Raw genomic sequence first — 21,639 nt, 5'->3', positions numbered from 1 at the left:
GTAAGTAAGTGAATAAAAGGTACAATACAAAGAAGTCCACCCTATTCCCCACTCCTAAAAATTCTGTTTCCCCAAAATAGTTTTGGAGGGTATATCCTTCCAGTCTTTTAATGTTTGTTTTTTTTTTAATGTTTAGTTTTGAGAGAGAGAAAGAGACAGAGTGCGAGCCAGGGAGGAGCAGAGAGGAGGGAGACACCGAATCTGAAGCAGGCTCCAGCCTCTAAGCTGTCAGCACAGAGCCTGACGCAGGGCTCGAAGTCACAGACTGTGAGATCATTACCTGAACCAAAGTCAGATGCTTAACTGACTGAGCCACCCGGTACCCCCTTCCAATCTTTTAAAGCACATATTTATAGAGATAGATTTTCTCTTTTACATAAAAGTTATATACTTTTCCACTTGTTTTCTCTGATGTGAGCTCATAGTAAAACAATTTTTAATTCAAGTATAGTTGACACACAGTGTTAATTAGTTTCAGGTGTAGAGCATAGTGGTTCAACAAGTCTATACATATAAAAAGAAACTTTTAAATAAGGCAGAAACCATGAAGGTCCCCCAAATCCTACTCCTCTAATGATAACCTTTGTAAAGGAGTTATCTGAAACCCCTTTTGACTTTTTAAGAATAAATTTGTGTGTGGAAAATTGTAAATGCCATCTGGAAGGAGAGTAGAAATCACCAAGTTTCAAGGTATAGGTATTTTTATGTAGTAATGTAAAGCAACTTATGCTTTAGGACTCAGGTCTGGCACCTTTGGAGTAGTGATAGCATGCAGTGGAAAAAGGTACATGTCTGCAGAGAGGAGAAACAAGGGATCCTGTGTGGACCTGTGCACTAGGAACTCTAGACAGGAGGAGGGTGTAGACAACATGGGGAGATATAGAACACTATGGCAACATTTCTGTCAATATTTAAGGTGCTCTGGTCTTTTACAGAATTTGATTTCATCTCAATTCTTTTTCTAATTTCTTTTTTACATATACTGTGTCCTTCCTGAAAGAATGTTTTTATTTTCCTATCTGTATTTTAAACATTTATGTTTAAGAATTTAAAGTTTTAATATCAGGGGCACCTGGTTGGCTCAGTCAGTTAAGCATCCCACTTCGGCTCAGGTCATGATCTCACGGCTCATGAGTTTGAGCCCCACGTTGGGCTTTGTGCTCACAGCTCAGAGCCTGCTTCAGATTCTGTGTCTCTCTCACTCTTTCTGCCCCTTCTCTGCTCTCTCTCTCTTTCTCTCTCTGTCTTTCTCAAAGATAAGTAAACATTTAAAAAAATTTAAATTTTTAGTATCAGAAATCGGTAAAGATTTTTTTAATTGTTTTTTATTTTTTTTAATTTCATTTCACTGTGGTAAGACTACTTAACATGAGATGTGCCCTTTTAACAACTTTTTAAGTGTACAATACAGTTAAGTATAGGTACAGTGTTGTACAGCAAGACATCTAGAATTTACTCATCTTGCATAATTGAAACCTTGCACCCCTTCAGTAATGGTTTCCTATTTCCCTCTCACCCCATCCAGCCTCTTGGTAACCACTGTTTTCCTTTCTGATTCTATGAGTTTGACTGTTTTAGGTACCTCTAGGACACATTTTAAATGTGCTATTTTTCAACCCCTTATCTCTACTTTTCTGCCATCACTTCACTGTCGGCTCTAATGCTAGAGTGGAGAGAACATTGGTGTCTGGCCTTATCTCTATAACTTGGGCTGCTTGAACCAGGCACCCTGCCTAGTTTGGCCTTACTTTCTCCACTTGGAAAAGGAGTATGTCCAACCTGCTGGTAGCTAAACTCTTCAAGGTTTAGCTTCTCAATTTCCTGCAAAAGCCCCTTGATTTCCTCACTAACTTTTAAGGTTTCACAGTAAGAGTTGGTTGACTTTTTTGGTATAATAACCACATAAGAAAGTATCTGTATGTTTGTTAATGTTATTATATAATGGTTAGATAGATTTGTTCACACTAAAATAGCTTAATATTTATGAAAGTCGTGAATAAGATACCTCTTTAAATGTTTTTTTAGCAGTTATCCCTGGGACTTACAGGATCGATATACTCAAGATAAGTCTGTAGTAAATAAGATGCAGCAGAAGTATTGGGAAACGAAGCAAGCCTTTATTAAAGCCACAGGGAAGAAAGAAGATGAGCATGTTGTTGCCTCTGATGCAGACCTGGATGCCAAGCTAGAGGTGAGCTGGTCACCTGGGCAAGCCTAGGTGAGCTTTGTATCTGAAAACATATTGCAAACTAGTTCTTGAGGAAAATCTAGGATGAGGTAAATTCAATTCCAGAATATATATATATAGTTTTTTATTTGAGAGAAAGAGAAAGAATCTTAAGTAGGCTGTAGGCTCCACACTCAGCACGGAGCCCAACGTAGGACTCGATCCCACGACCCTGGAATCGTGACCTGAGCTAAAATCAAGAATCGGGTGCTCACCCAACTGAGCCACCCAGGTACCCTAATCCCAGCATATTTTTTAAAAACCTGCAAATTCTTGTGTAACCACTAGTATGCTTCAGTTAATTTGTTTTTCAAGTTTGTGGCTGGATTGCATGGCAAGTGGTAAGTTCTCAATAAATGCTTGTTGAAAAAAGTTAATGGAATCAGAAACCCACTGCACATGGTATTACACTAGGGTCAGGCAAATACTTACATTCTAAAAAAGGGAAAAGATGATAGCACAAGATCCTAGTAGAGTCTAATAAAATTCTTGAATGAATTAACTAAGCAGATATTTAGTTAGATTAGTTAAAAATACAGTAAGTTGAATTCCTATCTGGTTGATTCCCAAATACTAATATAACTAGTAGAAGGCCCACTAACTCCCTATCTTGCTAGACATTCTGCCAATAGTTTAGATTAAAATTTAAAAAGCCTACTTATCACTTCTGTGAGGAACAGTACACGACCTGATAAGAATTCAAAATGATCTCTAAATTTAACATCAAAGCTAGGGAGTGCCTGGGGTCTCAATTCGTTGAACATCCAACTCTTGATTTCTGCTCGGGTCATGATCCCAGGGTCATGGGATCGACCCCCGCTTTGGGCTCCACACACAGTGGGAGCTTAAGCTCTGCTTGAGATCCTCTCTCTCCCTCTCTCCTCCTTTCCCTTTGCCCCTCTCCCCCACCCCCTCTCTCAACAAACAAACAAACAAACAAACAAGCATATAAGCTAAAGTTAATGAACTGCACATTTAACAGGACTAGAGTAAAAAGCCCAGGATTTCAAAAGGTTATACTGGAACAGAGAGGCTTAAGGGGACCTATATTAGTTCTTGATTGTATAGAAAGGTCTGTCATGTGGGAGAAGGATAATTCATTCTGTGCCTCTGAGGGGAGAACCAGACCCAGGGCCCCTGTTCATAGTATGTATCTTTCATGAAAATATCCCAAATGTTTATGCATTTGTCTGCCTTACTTCCACTAACAGATCAAATTCCATGTCAGCCTTATTCACCATAGTATCCTCAGCCAGACACACTATACACATTCAGTAAATACTAACTGAATCAGTGTGCGTGTTAATGCAATAAATATCAGTTCCCAGCCCTTTCCCCTGTCTCTGGAATTGTTCAAATTGAAGCTAGGTTTGATGGGAATGTTCTAATGGAGATTGCTAACAGTGGAGAAAAGTAGAACCAGGAGGCATCTGTTCTGATTTTAGTATTCTGCATATAATTGAAATGATTATAAATTGCATATGCTTTTCACATCTTGTACCTTTATTATTTTTCTTTTTAACAACCCATTAAATACAAGTATTATTCAAAAAGGAATTCAATATGTAATTATTAGTTCATTAAACACAATATGGTAATTTTATTTTTATGCTTATTCGCCCCTGGCAGCATTTTTGCTGAACCAACTGTACTTAAATCAAAATAGCTGCTGTCCGAGGCACATAACATCCACAGTACTTAGCTGAGACTAATAATGTTACACAATAGAGGTGTTTGTTGCAAAAATGTTCAAACTAGTATTGATGTTTGTAGAGAGCATGGACTCCATCAATAAAACATATGTAAATGATGTGGAAACCATTTTGATGTGTTCTTACCCTAAGTTATCCACAGAACACTAGTTTATGAAACAAGAACTTTTATTCTGCCAGCATAAGAAAAGTTTATTGCCAAGTTATAATAATGGTCAGATTCTACTATAATCTGTTGGGAAGTTAATATAGATAGAAATGTTGCACTAAGTTTAAATATGTGTCAAGAATTAGCTGTTAATGAAATATTTTCTCAAAAACAGCTCTTAAGAACAGTCAAAAGTAACCTGTGATGGCAGGTCTTTTAGTGAGTGCCACAACATAGTAGATGGTCTTTGGTTTCTTAGTTTGGATGTGGTGAGAAGAGTGTAGGCCTGCAGAAGTGGACATTCCAGAGGTGCGCATTTTATTGCACTTATTTTTTTTAAGTTTATTTATTTTGGAAGAAGTGAGCAAGCGAAGGCATGACTGGGGGAGGGGCAGAGAGACAGGGAGAAAGAGAACCCCAAGCAGGCTCCATGCTGTCAGCACAGAGCCTGACGTGGGGCCCCATCTCATGAACCGTGAGGTCCGTGACCTGAGCCAAAATCGAGTCAAACACTCAACTGACTGAGCCATCCAGGTGCCCCAGTTGCATTTAATTTACACCTCAGTTTTTTAAAAAAAATGAACAGTGACATCAGAACATACTTTTTGAACTTCTTGGTCCTATATTCAGGAATTACTATGTGTTGGTGGTTTGTGACCCAGAATCCTGATATCAAGCATTTGTTAAGGAAGAGATTCAGACTGCTGATTCTCTGTTTTCTTTTATGGTAAAGGTTTTTCTTTTCCCTCTCGCTCTTTTCTAAATAGAGGATACAGTGTAATGAAATAAGATATAGCAAAATTTATATTCTTCATGACCAGGTTTTATCATGTTAAGCATTTCAGGAATGGTTTTTAATCTTTTAAGTATATATGCATGCATCTCTTTTTATTAGATAATTGGTCATGTTTATTATGACACACATCCTCTGTTTTAACTCAAACAGTGAAGTACTTCATAATACCAACACATAACTATTACATCACCATGGCCAATAAGATCAAAGAGAGGGGGAAAAGTTTTGCTCTGGCTCATTTAGGTGGCTCTTCAGAGACAGAATATTTGCTAGGTTTTCCGACTGATACCAGCCCTGGTCTCTGAGTTGGTAGACAGAGGGTAGAGACAGTGTGAAGTATCTGTTTGATTTTCTCTTGAGCTTGTTTGGGTTTCTGAAGCAAAGACCAGGACCACTGTTGGTTAAAATCTAGTTAGATTCTTCTCAGTATTACCCACCTGCTTTTCCATTAACTTCCTCTGATACGGCCTTGGCATTACATTAGATTTCAAATTATCTGTACATCTTATGAAATCATTGGGAAAATGAATGATCAGGGCTACTAGCTAAACTCCGTTTTACCAGATGTCTTCTAAATTAAATATTCAGCTGGTTGATTTTTGTTGGCTTTTTATAGAGTTGTTTAAGCATGCCATAAAATACATTAGGATCACAAAATAAGCTAATGTTGTGTTTTAAATATGATGCTTAATTGAGGGATCCACATTTGAAAAAAAGACATCAAGTGGGAGAAGAAATAAATTAACTTATGAATGAATATTGGGTCTCTGGTTTACCGAGTCCTCTAATTGGTGCCTTCATTTAGGATTTCTGTTTTTCAGCTATTATTTCAGTAGTCTGGAGGAAATTATTGTTCTGGAGATCTTAATTAAGATCACAAAGATGATGGATTCCAATAAATATAGAATAATATGAGCATATTTTTAAAGACTCTGGTCACAGTTCCTGCATAGTTTACCACATAACACCAAGCATACTTAGGCTTGCAATCTTATGTTTAGTGAGCAAATCAAACACTATAGTTATGTTCAGTATAATAATTTTTATTTCACTGCTGTCTGGTTTTTTTTTTAACATTTTGTTTGTGTTTTTATTATAGCTGTTTCACTCGATTCAGAGAACCTGTTTGGACTTGTCTAAAGCAATTGTACTCTATCAAAAGAGAATATGTTGTAAGTATGCCCTAAGTATACATATTGATCAGATAAACAGTGAGAAATAGGATATTTTGCCTTAATACATCATTTCACATGTTTAGGAAGTAAGACAAGGAAATTACTATTGAGGAGTGCTGTCTTTGGTCTTTAATTGGTGGGAAGGAGGGTCTCTAATAATTTTATCAGAAATTCTTTACATAGGTTGTATATCATTCAATGCAAATAACTAGAACAAGAACTTTATATTGGGTCTCCCATGGGTAAGTACATATCATTTATTTTCCTAATTATAAAAAAGTTTTCTCAGTTTTATGTTTGGGTTTTAAAAAAAATTGGTGTTGTTTTTATTTGATTGCCCTGGCTCTCTTATATCCAGATTTGTTCCTCTTAAAATGGAGAGAGAAAGCACATATAGGTAATTCCTTGACTATATTTTGACAATAGCGCTTCTTCATGAGCATTTTTTATGTTGGATATTGGATTATTGGGAAATAGGATTCTGCCTTAAAGTTATTACTCAGTTATCTCTGAAATGCTAAATATCAAGTTATGTGTTAATATGTTTTAAAATGTCCATTCGTAGATGATTTAATAGTATAATTTCTATATTTCTGAGACTAGAACATGGGAAGCTTTTCTGTTTCTGACTGCTGCTAGACCTCTTTCCAATAATCACAAAGTAACAATTGATGATTTTCCTTCATTAGTCTTTAGTTAAGACTCTTTGGGGGAAAGTACAAAATCCTAGGACTTAGAGGCAGAATTTGATAAATTTTCTGTTACTGTTTACTAAGTTAAGACTTCTGGGCTATAGCTTCATAGTCTTGAGTTCTGAGTAAATCAAGACACAGGACATACATCCCCCACCGTTTCTCTATCCCACATCCAGTTAGTCTTAAATGCTCGTTCATTTTGTTGCCTGAATAGCATTCAGTCTCCTTCCTCTCTCCATCTTAGTCTCCATCCTCTCACTATCTTAGTTCATGCCACCACTGTCTATCACTGTCCTACTTGATTTACTTCAGCTTCCTAAATGATCTCCTTGCCCTCTCCTGCCCATTGTCTATACCACAGTCAAAGAGCTCCCAATGGTCTAAGCTGGGACAATTTGAATAGCAAAATAAATAACAGTAGTTCTGGGTTATAACCAATAAAGTAAAGTAAATATCCATTAAGTCAGTGTGGAAATAGACAAACAGGGGAGAAGAAACAGCTCTTCCTTATAAAATAATTTCAGTTAATAAATACAGAAGGAATGAGGGAATCACAAAATCATCATTAGGCAAATACCACAGTAAGAATTGTGGCAGGCAAGGTTCACTGAAAGGTGGCACAATTAATGGGCGAAAGTTTGAGGAGAAACTGGGTATTTTCACAGTGTCATGTATTTCCTTCCAAGATTTTTAATAATTACAAAAGAAAGAAATCATAATTTTACAGTGGAGAAACCCAGTAGACACCACCTGAATCAAGTGATCCAGATTGATACCAGTAGTGACAATGTGTTGTTAGTATCATGTAGCCCTGGTATCATGCACTAAGAAGGCCACTCCACCTGTGTGGTTTCCTTCCCCAAAATCTGTAACCCCAGTCTAATTGTGAGAAATAAGACAAATCCACGTTGAGAGACATTCTACAAAATATCTAACCAGTACTCTTAAAGGGCATGAAGGTCATGAAAGACAAGAAAGGCTGAGGAACTGTCACAGATTGAAGGAGATGGAATCTCGATAACTCACTTCAAGGTCGGATCCTGAATTAGATCCTAGAAGAAAAAGGACATTCATGGGAAAACTAGTAAAATTCAAATAAAGTTGTGGTTTAGTTGATAGTACTCTACCAATGTTAATTTCCTAGTTTTGAAAATTGTACCATGATTATGTAAGATACTAATGTTAGGAGAAGCTGAAAAGGGTATACAGGAACTCTGTTCTATTTACAGTCTAAGCCTAAAATTCTTGCAAAATAAAAAGCTTTAAAAATGTACATTGAATCAAGATCCAGACTTCCATACCATAGTCTATGAATTCCTACATGATCTGGCCCAGCTCACCTCTCCAGCCACTTTTGCCCTTAGCCACCATGCTACCTGAGGCCTTTTACTCTCACTATTTCCTATGTCTGGAATGTTCCTGCCCTAATTATCTTAAGAGTGGCTCCTTCTTGGGTGGGGGGATGGGCTAAATGGGTAATGGGTACTAAGGAGGGCACTTGTTGGGATGAGCACTGGGTATAATATGTAGGTGATGAATCATTAAATTCTACTCCTGAAACCATAATTACACTATATGTTAACTAACTTGGATTTAAAAAAAAAAAAAAAAAAGAGTGGCCTCCTTCTTGCCATTCAGAGCCCAGCTTAGTGGTCACCTGCTCAGAGAGGCTTTTTCTGATCACCTAGCCCAAAGCAGCTTCTCTTACTCCCCTCTTCTTACTGCTCTATCTGGTATTTTTCTTTTTGGGTTTTGTATTTGTGAGTACGTATTTTTTTTTATTTTCTGTCTCCTGCCACATGAACAAAAGCTCCGTAAGAGCAGGGACCTTGTGTGTCTTGTCTGTCTCTCTATTCCCAGTGGCAAGAACAGTGCCTAGTATGTATTAGATCATCCATAAATCTGTGCTGAGTGAATTAATGCTGCCAATCTAATTGGTTTTAGTTCCCTTTTTAGGAAACATCTGAAAATCTAATCAGCAATTAAATATTAATAGGGTTTTTTTGTGTGTGTCTGAATTCTTAAGTCCTGGTTAAGTTAAACCTTGTAAGTGGAAACTGGCGAGTTATCTGATACCTGTGTTGCACCTGAATTTTAAAGCTCCCTAAATTAATTTCAGTATTTGAATTTTAAAATCAAAATTAAGAAATGGGCATCCCTTCTTGGAAAATAATAGTCATCACTAAGTAATCCAAGCTGGAGTCTGATGAGGCTCAAACGTTTTCTGCCTCCCTCTGAACAACACTGCCAATTAATTAGAGTCCAGCTCTTGAAACCATTTCACACCCTAGATTTAGTCCTCAAGTGCATAAAATAACAAAAAGTAATTTTTCAAATGCTTCAACTTGCTGAGGTTTATTCAGGAAAGAGTACATTTCACCAACTGTGTAATTGTGTAGGTGCCATGAATGGTTTCTTCCTAGCCTTAAGCTAAATATGTTCATTTATATGTGACTTGAGACTTCAAGGTAAAAAAAAAAAAAGATGACAGTAGCCTCGTGCTATTATGAACGAAAATGTGAAGTTGCTCTCCGTAGGGACATACTCGTTGTGGAATCGAGTCCCGTATCAGTTAAGTAGAGAGAAGGAATAGAAGGTAATATAAAACAACAAAACTTCTTATAATTATAGGGTTTTTTTTTAAGCTACATAGAATCATGGCTAAGCATTTAAAATGAAACAAAGTGGGATAGGAAGTGGTGAGGAAAAATAAAGTGAAATAAAGTATATGAGGATAATAAGGCAAAAATTATAGTTAATTTAATTTTACGAGCACTTAATAGTACCCTGTATAAGACGTTATGCTCACCCTGGGGAGTGCATAGTTGGATGAGGTCCCTGTCCTGAGAAGGTTAGAGTGTCAAAATATAGAAGACACACGCCCGACCCCAACAACCTAATACCAGAAGCCAAGAGGGCGCTGCTGTCACAGAGAAACAGGGATCAACTACTTCATAGGGAAGTAGTCTTTGAGCAGACTTTGACTCAATGTGATTCTTGAGGGGCAGAGAGGAAGGAGGATAGTCATTTATTTCTCAGGAAGAATGGATTCCAGAAACGTCTTCCTCTGGAAAGTTTCATGTGAACTACAGTCAGAGATTAATAAGGAAGCAGTAACAAGTGTAACCTTCACCTTTGGATTTGTGTTTCCTGGCTAATGCTCTCATTGGAGTGGTTGTGTCAGGAATGGGGTGCATTCTGAAGGAATTCTGGATTGTTTATGAAAATGGACAAGAATCCTAGTAGCATTCAAAAAACATTTTTAGAGACACATGATGTGTAAATGCATAAATAAGTAAATGTGAAATCAGAGTAGTGGTCAAACTCAGTCCCTAGAAGGGCTATATTTTGAAAAGAAAACATTTAGGAAGCTCAGTGTCATTCTTTGCTCAGCTGTTGGTAAATGTGGATTTGGGACCAGTGGCTGTGTAACAGCCCACTATTCCATTGTTTGGATACACACTAGTTTATAAATCAGTCCCCAGGGTAGAGAAAGAAAGTGTTTTGCTGCTATAAATATTGATGTTTTGATTACTTTTCTGTCTGCAGCTTTGTGCCCATTTCACTAAATCCTTGGAAAGTGCTAACAGTAGAAGTGCAATGTCAAAAGATACAAAGAATTCTGTGACATGTTATGTTTACTGTCAAATGAATCTGCAGAAAGCTGTACCAATAACTGTCTCACCAGCAGTGTCATCTGAGGTTGCCTTTAAAAATAAGGCCAGGATTAGACATGACCAATTCATGGTTCCAGCTCTGCATTTAAAAACCCCACTGAGACGTCAACCCGATTACCTGCCCACCCTTGATCCCCACTCCCACTTCCAACCAAAAACTCATGTCATGAATAAGGTATGGAATTGCTTTGCAATCAAGTAGAATGTACCTCAGAAAGCAGAGATCAAAAAGCCAGTGAGAGAGAATAAGCAGAGGAAACCGGCCCTATATTATAGGCAGCCACAAAAGATTCCCACAGTCATACTTGACAAACCCAACTTTCTTTATTTCAGCTCGAAGCGGCACATTATCGGCTCGCTTTTCAGTGCAGAGGTCATTTTCTGGTTCTGATTACAGGGCACCAAACCCACTGACAGATGTACTCAAGTGAATTTGATCTCTCCTTTTGCAAATGGAGGGACAGCATGAAAGTTAAATGGTGGTGGGGGGAGGGCTTACCTTGTAGCTTGCCACGTGGATTTAATTTCATCCCGTCTTTCCCTCTAAAAGAGAGAGGAACTTGTGGTGGGTCTCTCCTCTCTGTAATAAAAATGCTCATTGTTCATGGCTCCTTTTGGTCTTTTCTTCATCAGTCTTGTCTCAAGAAGAAAACGAACTGGGAAAATTTCTCCGATCCCAAGGCTTCCAAGACAAAACCAGAGCAGGAAAGATGATGCAAGCAACGGGAAAGGCCCTCTGCTTTTCTTCCCAGCAAAGGTGTGTGGCCTTCACTGGGGCTCCACTGGGGGGTCAGCAGAGAATCTGGCGTCTACCCAGCCATGGAGGGGACTCTCCTGTTCTTTAGAAGTCTCTCCCCTGAGACTGAGGAGCTACTCTGTTCTCAGTTATTAGTCTGTATTTAACTCTCTGATTAAGATAACATGTATGATTTTTTTTACTCCCTATTAATTTTTAAGTTTTTCGTTTTTTTTCATATTTCTTCTGGTCTGTAGGGAGCGTTTCATTTGGCAATCACTCTGAGTGCTGCCTAGGCTTATGTTTGACCTTCAGCATTGCCCATAGCAGTCAGGCTGATCCCCTTCCAGCCTCTGATTAAAGCAGGAGCCTAATGAGACCAGGTGGAAGTGTTCCCTGTCTGCTCTCTGTAGGCCAATTAACTTTGGAGAGGTGGTGGTCATGATTCCCGGACCCATTCTGCTCAGACCCTGGACCAGCAACATCAGCAGTATCCCCTAGAAGCTTGTTAGAAATGCAGAATTTAGGCCCCATCTCACAACTGCTGAACCCAAATCTGCATTTTAACAAGATCTTCCCAGTTGATTTTGATGCACATTTAAGTTTGAGAAGCTCTGGTAGAGAGGAAATTGTGGCAGAGAAGTGACATTTTTTTAACACTCTCATGACTCATTTTATGGTTGGTGTAGAATAAGCAGGAGCCCCTGCATGCAGTTGCATTTAGTGCCTGAGGAAAGTGACACTCCTTCTCCATTCCTCTTCCTCCAGTCACTAATTAGCCTAAACATGTCACTAATATTAGGCAAGATTATACCTACATAAGACATGTAGGTAGTTTCCAAAAATTTTCAGGTTACAAACATTTTGCTTCCCCCAATTGTCCAAAAATTTCTTCTCTTAATTTCTTCTTCTTTCGGTCCCTGTGGGCCAAGAGCAGGCCATCAGCCTGTTACACAAGTTTCAGTGAAAACCTGGAAAAGGCGGGGTGGAAGGAAGAGACCAACTGTGTCACTTTCCCGTGGTCCTACTCCTGGGCACGTTGGTTCTCCCTAATAACATCTGGACCCTGACTTTGTGGGCAGTGCCAACTTTCATAGTTGAATGAAGCTATGTCCAATAGTTCTGCACTTGTTTTCCAAGAAAAGTGTTTGCTTATAATTTTCAGTTGTACCTTTTAATCAATCTTATTTATAATCGTTTTTCCTTGTAAAAATACTACTGAAAAAATTTAAAAGAGTCAAGTCCAAAGGAGAAAATTAAAAAGCAATTAAAAATTTCCTAATACAGATGACCCACATGTAATGCTTTGATAGGTATTTTCTATGCATATATACTTTCCCCAGCCTTACCAAGATAATTGGTTCTCAATAAATCTTTCAAAGAGTAAATTCTCATGTGTTAAACATGTACTTATCACTAATTTCAGTGGGAAAAATTCTTATACATACCTGTATGCCAAGTTGTACATCAGCTTATGGGAAACGAAGCCAAATCCCTGGACACAATCACTGTAAAAGTTGCCATTACTGATCACATAATTACTTTATAACATGGCTATCCAGTTACACCGTTTCAGAGTTGTGTACCAAATTATCTCCCAGAACACACATGTGGTACCTTAAGTTTATATAATCTAACCTTTGGATATAAACAAAAACAGTAAAAGAAATCAACAGAAACAATGCAAAGAGTACTTAAAAGTATCACCACTATAAACTAGCAAACTGCACTATATCCATAATTTAATGCAGCCTGGACAACTTTAAAATTTGGAAGGTGACCTCCTGCAAGGTGGCCCTGGTTTCACAGCACTCAGCTGCTGACCGGGCACATGACATCCACACCAGTCCTCCTAAATATGAACAAAGTAGATGATGACATAAAACTCTGACAAAGTTGAATTTTCAGATCTCGAATGGATATAATTTGAAATATGCTGGGATATATTTTTAATAGAAACAGCGTCACACCAGACAGTTTTTTTGGAGTACTGCTTGCTGATCACTTAGCAAATTGATTTTTTGATCAAATAGCCATAACACCTTTTGTTCTCCATGTATACATTTTAAAAAACAACTATAGCATAGTGTTCCAGGGCATTCCACAATATGCTTAATCCGAGCCCTTCTGTTTATTACTTGGGTCACTTCCACATTTTCCTGCTAAATGATAAATGTCTTTGGAGTAAACCTTTATTTAGGCAGTTTATTAATTATTCCCCTTGTGTAGGTTTTCATCAATGAAAATGTGTACCAGTCTTCCACTAAAGCTTGGTATTTCTGGTTATTGAGTTTTTCCTTGGTCTAGACTCAGTCCTTGGTACCACAAATGAACAGGTTTTCACCTTTCTAATCTTGTGCGAAGCAAGTTACAGAAAAAAATGGAAGTGATTTTGTATGCTTTTTTCTTTCCTTCAAGATCTTAACATCTATCATCATGTCATTACCTCTTCAAAGGTTTCTGTCTAACTTTACAACAGTCAAAGAAATTGAGAATATTTTATTCATAAGACTCTTTTTCAGCCAGTTTAGGGAAATTGGCAAGGTCCAAGGGAAGAGAAGAAGGAGTCCAGAAATGAACAGGATTCTTAGGCGGACAGCTGAGGACTCTTTCTCTCTTTAAATAGAAGTCTCCAGTTTTATAAACCTTCACACGAGCATTTGTTTTACTGACTTATTTGATAGTCATTGCTACAACTGTGCATTCAATTTGATGAAAGGTGGGTATTAAATTTAATCCAATGGTGATAAAGGACAAGCTTACTTTATGGCACCATAATATGTCTTTGAAAACCACCTGCAACACTTTGGTAGGATGATATGAGCAAACTACTTTTAGAGAAGTGCTGACTATTTAAAAACAATGCTTTACAGAAAAGAGGAAAACTGGAGAATATAATAAAGGGTTTTTTTCTTAAACAGTTTATTGGCCCATCTGTAATCTTCCTGTGCTCTACACATGTGAGGCACTGTAGAAGCTGGTGGAGATGCCAAGCGCTGACTTCAGCTCACTAACACCACTGTTCCCTTCTGCTAAATAAGTTTGCATTTCAGTTGAGATGTAATTCTTCATCTTATTTTTATGTTTTGAACCTGTGCCCTGCAAGTTCATGCAGACAACTGTATCTTAAGAGTGTAATTCATGTAATGTTACTCATCTTGGGTAGGAAGATGGGAGAGGCAGTATTTCCCTCCCCTGTAAAATATTGCATCCAAAGTTTGATATGCCTCAAACATTTTTTTTTACTTAATAAATGATGATATGTTACAACTAATAATTATTTTCTATCCACTTCATTGTATGGTATACATTCATTTATGGTAGAATCCTTAAGTTTTGTTTCTTTATAAGGCTCAATCCTATAACCTATCTGAATGTACCTAACACAGTAGATCCACAGTGCTTCTCTCCCTTCCTAGACCATTTAAAAATTCTTCTGTTCATGCTTTATTCTCTGTGACTGTGGGAGCAGAACTCCTAGCATTTGGAGAGTAATCCAACAATGACCTAGCCAGGGAGACCCTAGTCAAATACAAGTCCACCCCTTCTCAAAGAGCCAGGCTTCAGAGGAGCAGAAGCAGGGAATGCCAAGAATAGAAATGGGAAATGGTTATGCCTTGACCCTTCTCCATGAACGCAGGATTGGTTCCAACTCCAGACAGGTATTCTTTGCCCAGACATGAAACCACCCCCAACAGTACTGTTGGAAACCCTTCCCAATGGTACATTCAAGTAACAGTTATCTAAGGAATGAGTACATGGGTAATCATTTCTGGTGAACTCATCAGTTCATACATTTCAATTATAATCCATCAAATATTTCTGCAGCATTGTCTATATTCTAGGCACTGTTCTAGGCTCATGAGTTTAAGATTGGTAAACTGTCAAGGATGCAAACTGATGGCCTGCTTAGTTTCAAGATTATGGCTTTATCCTCTTGTCTAGGTTGGCCTTGCGAAATCCATTGTGTCGATTTCACCAAGAAGTGGAGACTTTTCGGCACCGGGCCATCTCAGACACTTGGCTGACGGTGAATCGCATGGAGCAGTGCCGGACTGAATACAGAGGGGCATTATTATGGATGAAGGATGTGTCACAGGAGCTTGATCCAGACCTCTACAAGCAAATGGAGAAGTTCAGGAAGGTAGGATATTTTATGAAGGTTACCAAGAGGGGTACCTGCTGAAAGGTAATGAGGTGTGATTTGAATCACTCTAGTGAAGAAGACATAACTCAAAAGCACCAAGGATGCAATTAATCATCACCAGTGTCTTTTTATGTGACAGAATACCAATTAATGTGATATATAATTCTCTAAGGGTAAGATAGAAGAGACAGCTGGAAATTGCTGGGATTTAGTAACTAGTTCTAATTGAAGTCGGATTTTCATATAATGTACACTTTTTGTAAGGTTGTCACTTCAAAATGCTTTCTCATGCATAACTAAAAATCAAGATTAGATCAAATGAAAGTGGGAAGTGAGTACAGGCTATTGGAGAAATCTTTTTTAATTGCTAATGAGTATTAAAATTAATAGAATAATAATGTTCCTTTGTTTTGTGAAGTGGTTGAGAAGCAGTGGGGTTTGGTTGTGGGATTAACTAATGTGGCATCTGCAATAGACCACTTCAGAAATTTGTCTGAGGAAAATAGATTGCTGAGGAGGTGGGTATGCTCTTAAATTTCCCTGAAATAACTGGTGAGTAGCAGAAGAACAATATTCCCTTGTTTTTTTAATTCTCTTGCGTCAATTTAGCCGTTTGGAGATTTGGCCATACGAAGACAGATCCTACCACTAGGTGGCAGTCATATACTGAGTATTTATGAATATGCAATGACTTTGTTGTGTACAGTCTTGGTAGTTCTTTGTTTGGTTGATTTTGGATGTATTTCAGGATGTGAAAGAAAAAAAAATCAAGCAAATGTTAGGTTTGACATAATATTGTGTCAATTATCTTACTCATTTCAAATGATCCATTTGTAATTAGTGATGTTGCTTAAAATCCCAAGGTTTCTTTTTAGGTACATCATGTGGAGTTGTAAATGGGAAACCCTGCTAGAGCGTAGGAGGTTGTGTATGTGTGTGTGTGTCTGTCTGTCTGTGTGTCTGTGTGATGGGGGAAAGGAGGGACCTTCTGTTGCTTAAGAATAGGGTCACCAATTCTTGGCTTAGTATTAGATTGATACAAATTCTTTTAAAAGCCAAATTTTATTTTCGTTTGCAATTTGGAATCCCTCTTTATGAAGGGAATCGGAGTTTATTTTCTGATTATAGATAACCTTAATGTAGTAGCAGCATCTAAATTCTTGGCAAGACAGATTTCTGAATTCATGGAAAATCTGAACTGAAAAGGCATGAACTAGGAAAACTCACTCATTCTATAAATGAGAAAATCAAGGCCCAGCCTACATGAGAAATTTCCTGACTTTCTAATCAGGCCAGTAATTTGGTTTGTCTTTGACACTTTATTCGGGGGTTGGAGGAGGATGGAGTAGAGAAGTTCAAACAACAAACAAACAAACAAGACGGTACTTGGAGGCAATAGTGCCAGTCATTTTATATTTACTATTTCCTTTAAGCCTCACAATAATCAAGATACAAATTTAATTTTATAGATGAAGAAAGTGATACCTAGGTTAAGTAACAAGTCCAAGGTCAGACAAGGAAATGAAAGTCAGAATCTTAGAAAATAGGCATAATTTTTTTCCTTAAGAGGAAAAAAAAAGTTGAAGAACGTATCTAAAATTGACAGTCATTTTCATAGTAATACCTGTCTGTGATTTATTTATCCAACATTTATTGAATGCCTTTTTTGTGCCGTGTAATAAAAATAAACATACACTTACTCTGGAAGGCAGAATTTCACGTGGAATTGTGTTTATTTGGTTTTGTTTTGGAGGGTGGTTACTAGCTGTGTTAGGATGAAATAAAAACCAAGCTCTTCGTCATTTGGGTTGAATGTTGAAACACTACCCACTCTTTAGTGTCATCAATCTGTTGATTTTGGAAAATATGGTTTAAAAAATTTTTTTGCCATGCAGAAGTAGCTGAAGCAATGCCTTACTCTACAATCCCATGTGCCCTGGATTTAATTTAATAGCTGAACATGGTGTACTTTGAATTTAGGGAAATAATTTTTTTTTAAAGAAGTCTGTATTCAAGTGGATATTTGATTAGGCAGGACTGCCCATGAGGACAGGGACCAGATTTGTCTTTTCACTGGCCAGCACCTGGCCCCCAAGTTAGCACTCGTATCAGATGGTCAGATTCCAGCCATTGAGCTTGAAGTTCCAGACTCTGTTTCTCAGATCGATAGGGATTCCCACCACCCACACCTGGAATTGACATATGGTTTTGTAGGTAAGAAGTAACATTATTTTGTGGCTTGCCGCTTTCTTTGGAATGGATTTAAATTGTGGAATGTGCTGTTTGCTTGGAGTTTATAACATGAAATTTAACTGTGAGCAAGCTTTAGTGTTTTGTCCCAGCGGGATTCCATTTTAAACAGTCTCCATTTATCTCTCAGAAACATGCTACTGAAACACTTTTCTATATCCTCTGGGAGAGGGGTCTGGCTGTGGGTGGCTTCTTAGGTGCCACTGTGGGAAGGAGAATTTCAGTCTCTGCAGAGCCAGCTGTCACCTTCATATTTCAACTGATGAATCCTGAACGAAAAGTGGTATTTTTCAATAAATTCAGTTCTTTGGGTTCTCACTTTCTGAGGAGACAGAATTCTAATTCATCCTCACAGATGTGATCCCCTGAGTTGCAATCTTTAGTATGCATTCATTCATTTATTCTTTCATCCAGCAAATGATATGGAAGCCCCACTGCATGGTAGGCCAGATGCAGAAAGGTATAGTAGTGAATAAGTAGACGTGATCACTGCCCTCCTGTCACATGTAGTCACTTGGGGATCAAGCAAGTAAACTTGATGCAGTATGATGAACCATTGTCTGTGGTAGCACATGGTATCATGGGAACACATAGGAGAGGCTTCCCAAAGAAGCATAACCACCTCTGTGTTCTCACTAGCTCACCCAAAAAATATAGAGAAGGGGTTGGAAGGACCCAAGCCTTGAGGCTGGGAGAGCTGCTTGGGAGGCTCTTGTACAAATCTAGGTGAGACATGGGGTGCCACAGAACCAAGATGCACGTAGACCAGGGCAATATATGTTCTGCCCTCTCCTACACTCCACAGTAGCAGCACTTTAATTACATACAGAGTCTTCTGTCTTCTTAGAAATGTGCAGAATAAGTATAAATAAATAAATAGCAAGATCAAGTGTACTTTCCCTTCCAACCAAAGCTTTTCTCATAGTATTTTCAAAGTGCTAAGAAACTTTTAAATAACACACCATGAGCATGACCAAAACGATGAATGAAAAACTTAAAATTAAACAAAGCAAACAATCTGTTTTCATTCTGGCAACCTTTGAAGCACATAGGCCTGATGACAGATCTCTCAGCAGCAACACTAATAAGCATTTATTAAGTGCCTATATTTGGGGATGGAAATACAAAGAGGTGGAAAAGCTTGATCCCAGCCCTCAAGAAGGACCCTGCTAGTCATCTGTTCCTTGTCAAAATTACCGTGATAAACAAGACACCTGGAGAGTGTGGCCATATGTAGTTATTCTCCTAAAGACCAAATAATAGGAAATGGTGGATGAATTTAAATGTGCAGGGCTGGATGACTGTGAGCAGTAGGAAGCCCCTCCTGACAGTGTGATTCACCCCAGGAGGGAAATGGACGGGAGACTACACCACAAAGTATTTTATGAGCAGTTACAACGTGTGATATATGTGCCCTTTGAAGGCAGAGTAAAAGGGTATGATTTAAAAATAGAAGTCAGCTTCTTGTAGCAGATTACATCAGCTTAAGTTGTGAGCTCACAGAAGAGCTTTTGCAGCCTGATGCCCTTGAGAGAGTCCTCCTGTGGTCAATTAAATGTCTTGTTTTTCTTGAAAGTCAGAAATGGGATGGAGGGTAATTATTCTAAATGGAATAAAAGCCGTGTTAGGTGTAAGAAAATAGTTCTGAATCCTCTTAAGAGATAATATGGAAATGTATACGTGGGCATTTGTTATGAGTCCGAGTCCTTATAGACAAGGACAAGGGAACCAGCGTTTTAATGAGGGCCATTTATTAAATGGCTTAATGAAATCCTACAGCATTTGTCTAGGGTTTCATCACCATAATTCAAAAGGGTATCTAAAACATATTGTAGGAAATATGAATGATACACACTGGCATTCTTGGGCTTGTGTCTTTTTAAAATCATGTTAGATTTTGGAGAGCTGTAAATTTACTAAAGTCCCATTATCAAAGGATATGTTACTGTGAGAAGGTTTCTTAACAAATGGCTTAATAGGTGGGACCTCGCTGGGGTCATCAGCCCATGGTGTTCCTGTGTCCTGACTGAAGGTTTGGATCTATAGAGCTTGGTCAAGGACTAGTAAACAGCAGTATTGACATTAGAGAGTTTTTTTTTTTCCTGTGGACAAAGACTTGGGTTAATTAATTTGACAGTATCATTAATTACTGCTGAAATCATTGGTCTTTGTCAGAGGTCAGGCTCTTTTAGCAATTGAGGGCAGGTCCCACGGGAGCTGGAGACGCCAAGAGATGCAGGAGTATCACCACTCAGCCATCTCCTCATTCTGAGATAAAAAGCCTTTCCTTTTTGCCTGGGCCCTCCAGCTTTCTGGCTTACAAGAGTATTCTGCTTCATTTCAGTGCTAAGGACAGGGCTGAGACCCCCCAATGAGTTGTGTTGAGTGAGCATGGAGAATTTCAGGTTTGGGTCCACACAATAGACCAACACCACCGTGCCTGCTTAAGCAGTGCCTTGACTCCAGGACTTGCTTTAATTCATACATAAAAGGGAAGGGTGTTTGGCCCATTATCAATTCTGTCTCTTCCAGTGCTACAATCCTATGCACTGGCTTGAGCTCTTTCATGAGGTGAAAGTTCCTTTTGTAAAGCTAACACACTCTTTAACCTATCTGTTTCATAACTCTCCATTTTCTTTTGTTGGTTTTTGGTGTGTGTTTGTTGTTTGTTTTGGTTGTTTAACTAGGGCCCCTGTTTTTTGTGGCCCCCAAGAAGACCAAATCGAGTTGCTAAACCTTACCCTTGGGTGGTGGTTTCTTTATACTACCTGAATGCCATAGGAAAAACATGCCATTTCCATATGGTACCACTGGGAAGGGAACAAATAATTACACCCTTGCTTTCATTTTTAAATTTCATGAGGTGAGGCCTTTGGGGCTCTATGTGTCTTTATTAATTTCCCCCCCGAACTTGGCAAATGACAAAAATTAGTTTCAGGGTTAAGCCAAGACCATTTGGAATAGCAGGCATGAAACATAACTTACAAACCTGGTGTCTGGCCGGCTGTGGCTCCTGATTGGAAATAGAGACAAAGGAGCATGACCTCAGAGTTCGGATGGCTCTACCCTCTGTCTCCAGCCCTGCCTACACCAGCTGGGACAGCTTGGATAGGTCCTGGTAAGTCTATGGCAATTTTCTCAATCACTAAAGGAGAAATAGGTACTAGATGACCGCCAAGCTCTCTTCCAGCTGTAATATTTTTCAAATTCATTCTCTAAGTTGTTAAGGTCTGAAATTGTTAAGGTCATCTGTAGAGAAGTGCAGACACTGGTACAGAGCTAACATGTCCTTTGTCAGTGAAGTGTTTTCCTCTTAACTCTGGGTAAGTATTGGTCTTGTTGAGTCGGCTTGGTCTTGTCACTGTTGCTTTAATCTTAGACTCTGGAAAAGAATATTTCACTCACAAGATAAATCTTGGGCAGAGGAGACTTAAATTTTTACAAAATGAGTATAATTATATTTTTATTTAGAGAATACTTTTGCAAGGGTCAGAAACATATGGCCCATGGGCCAGCCACCTGTTTTGGTAAATGAAGATTTTATTGTAACATGACCATGCCCATTCATTTATATATTATCTATGGCTGCTTGCATGATACCATAGGGGTATGAGTAGTTACAACAGAGACTGTGGTCTGCACAGCCAAAAATATTTAGCTTCTGCCCCTTTTACAGAAAAGAGTTGGCTGGCCCTTGATTTATAGACACCTCTAATGCATGCTGAAGTTAAGAAGCTTTAAAAATTTAAAAATGTCTAATTGTGATAAAACACATAACATAAAATTTGCCATCTTAACCATTTTTAAGGGTCCAGTTCAGTGGTGTTAAGTATATTCACTTTGCTGTACAGCAGATCTCCAAAACTTTTTCATCTTGCAAAACTGGAACTCTGTACCTATTAAACAACCACTCCTCATTTGCCCCTCCTATCATTCCAGCCCCTGGTAACTATCATTCTACTTTCTGTTTTTATGAATTTGACTACTTTAGATACCTCATATAAGTAGAATCATGCAGTATTTGCCTTTTTGCAACTAGCTTATTTCCCTTAGCATATTGTCTTCAAGGTTCATCC

At 38.4% G+C, this 21,639-nt stretch overlaps 1 protein-coding gene across 11 annotated transcripts in view; it reads left to right on the top strand.

The window, feature by feature from the left end:
- ICA1 (islet cell autoantigen 1) overlaps positions 1–21,639 on the top strand; it is a 155,645-nt gene that overhangs the window by 23,404 nt on the left and 110,602 nt on the right. For 8 of the 11 annotated variants that reach the window (XM_043588958.1, XM_043588960.1, XM_043588957.1 and 5 more), the window contains exons 3-6: positions 2,026–2,191; positions 5,983–6,055; positions 11,064–11,187; positions 15,112–15,310. In XM_043588958.1, the coding sequence (XP_043444893.1) occupies positions 2,026–2,191; positions 5,983–6,055; positions 11,064–11,187; positions 15,112–15,310 (562 nt within the window). The remainder of the gene's footprint in view (positions 1–2,025; positions 2,192–5,982; positions 6,056–11,063; positions 11,188–15,111; positions 15,311–21,639) is intronic. The other 3 variants (XM_043588964.1, XM_043588968.1, XM_043588962.1) reach the window with 1 other exon arrangement.

Source organism: Prionailurus bengalensis, chromosome A2 (assembly GCF_016509475.1).
Source record: "Prionailurus bengalensis isolate Pbe53 chromosome A2, Fcat_Pben_1.1_paternal_pri, whole genome shotgun sequence".
NCBI lineage: Eukaryota > Metazoa > Chordata > Mammalia > Carnivora > Felidae > Prionailurus > Prionailurus bengalensis.
Note: the sequence above shows the minus strand (reverse complement) of the source record. Positions and strands in the feature narration are given on the sequence as shown.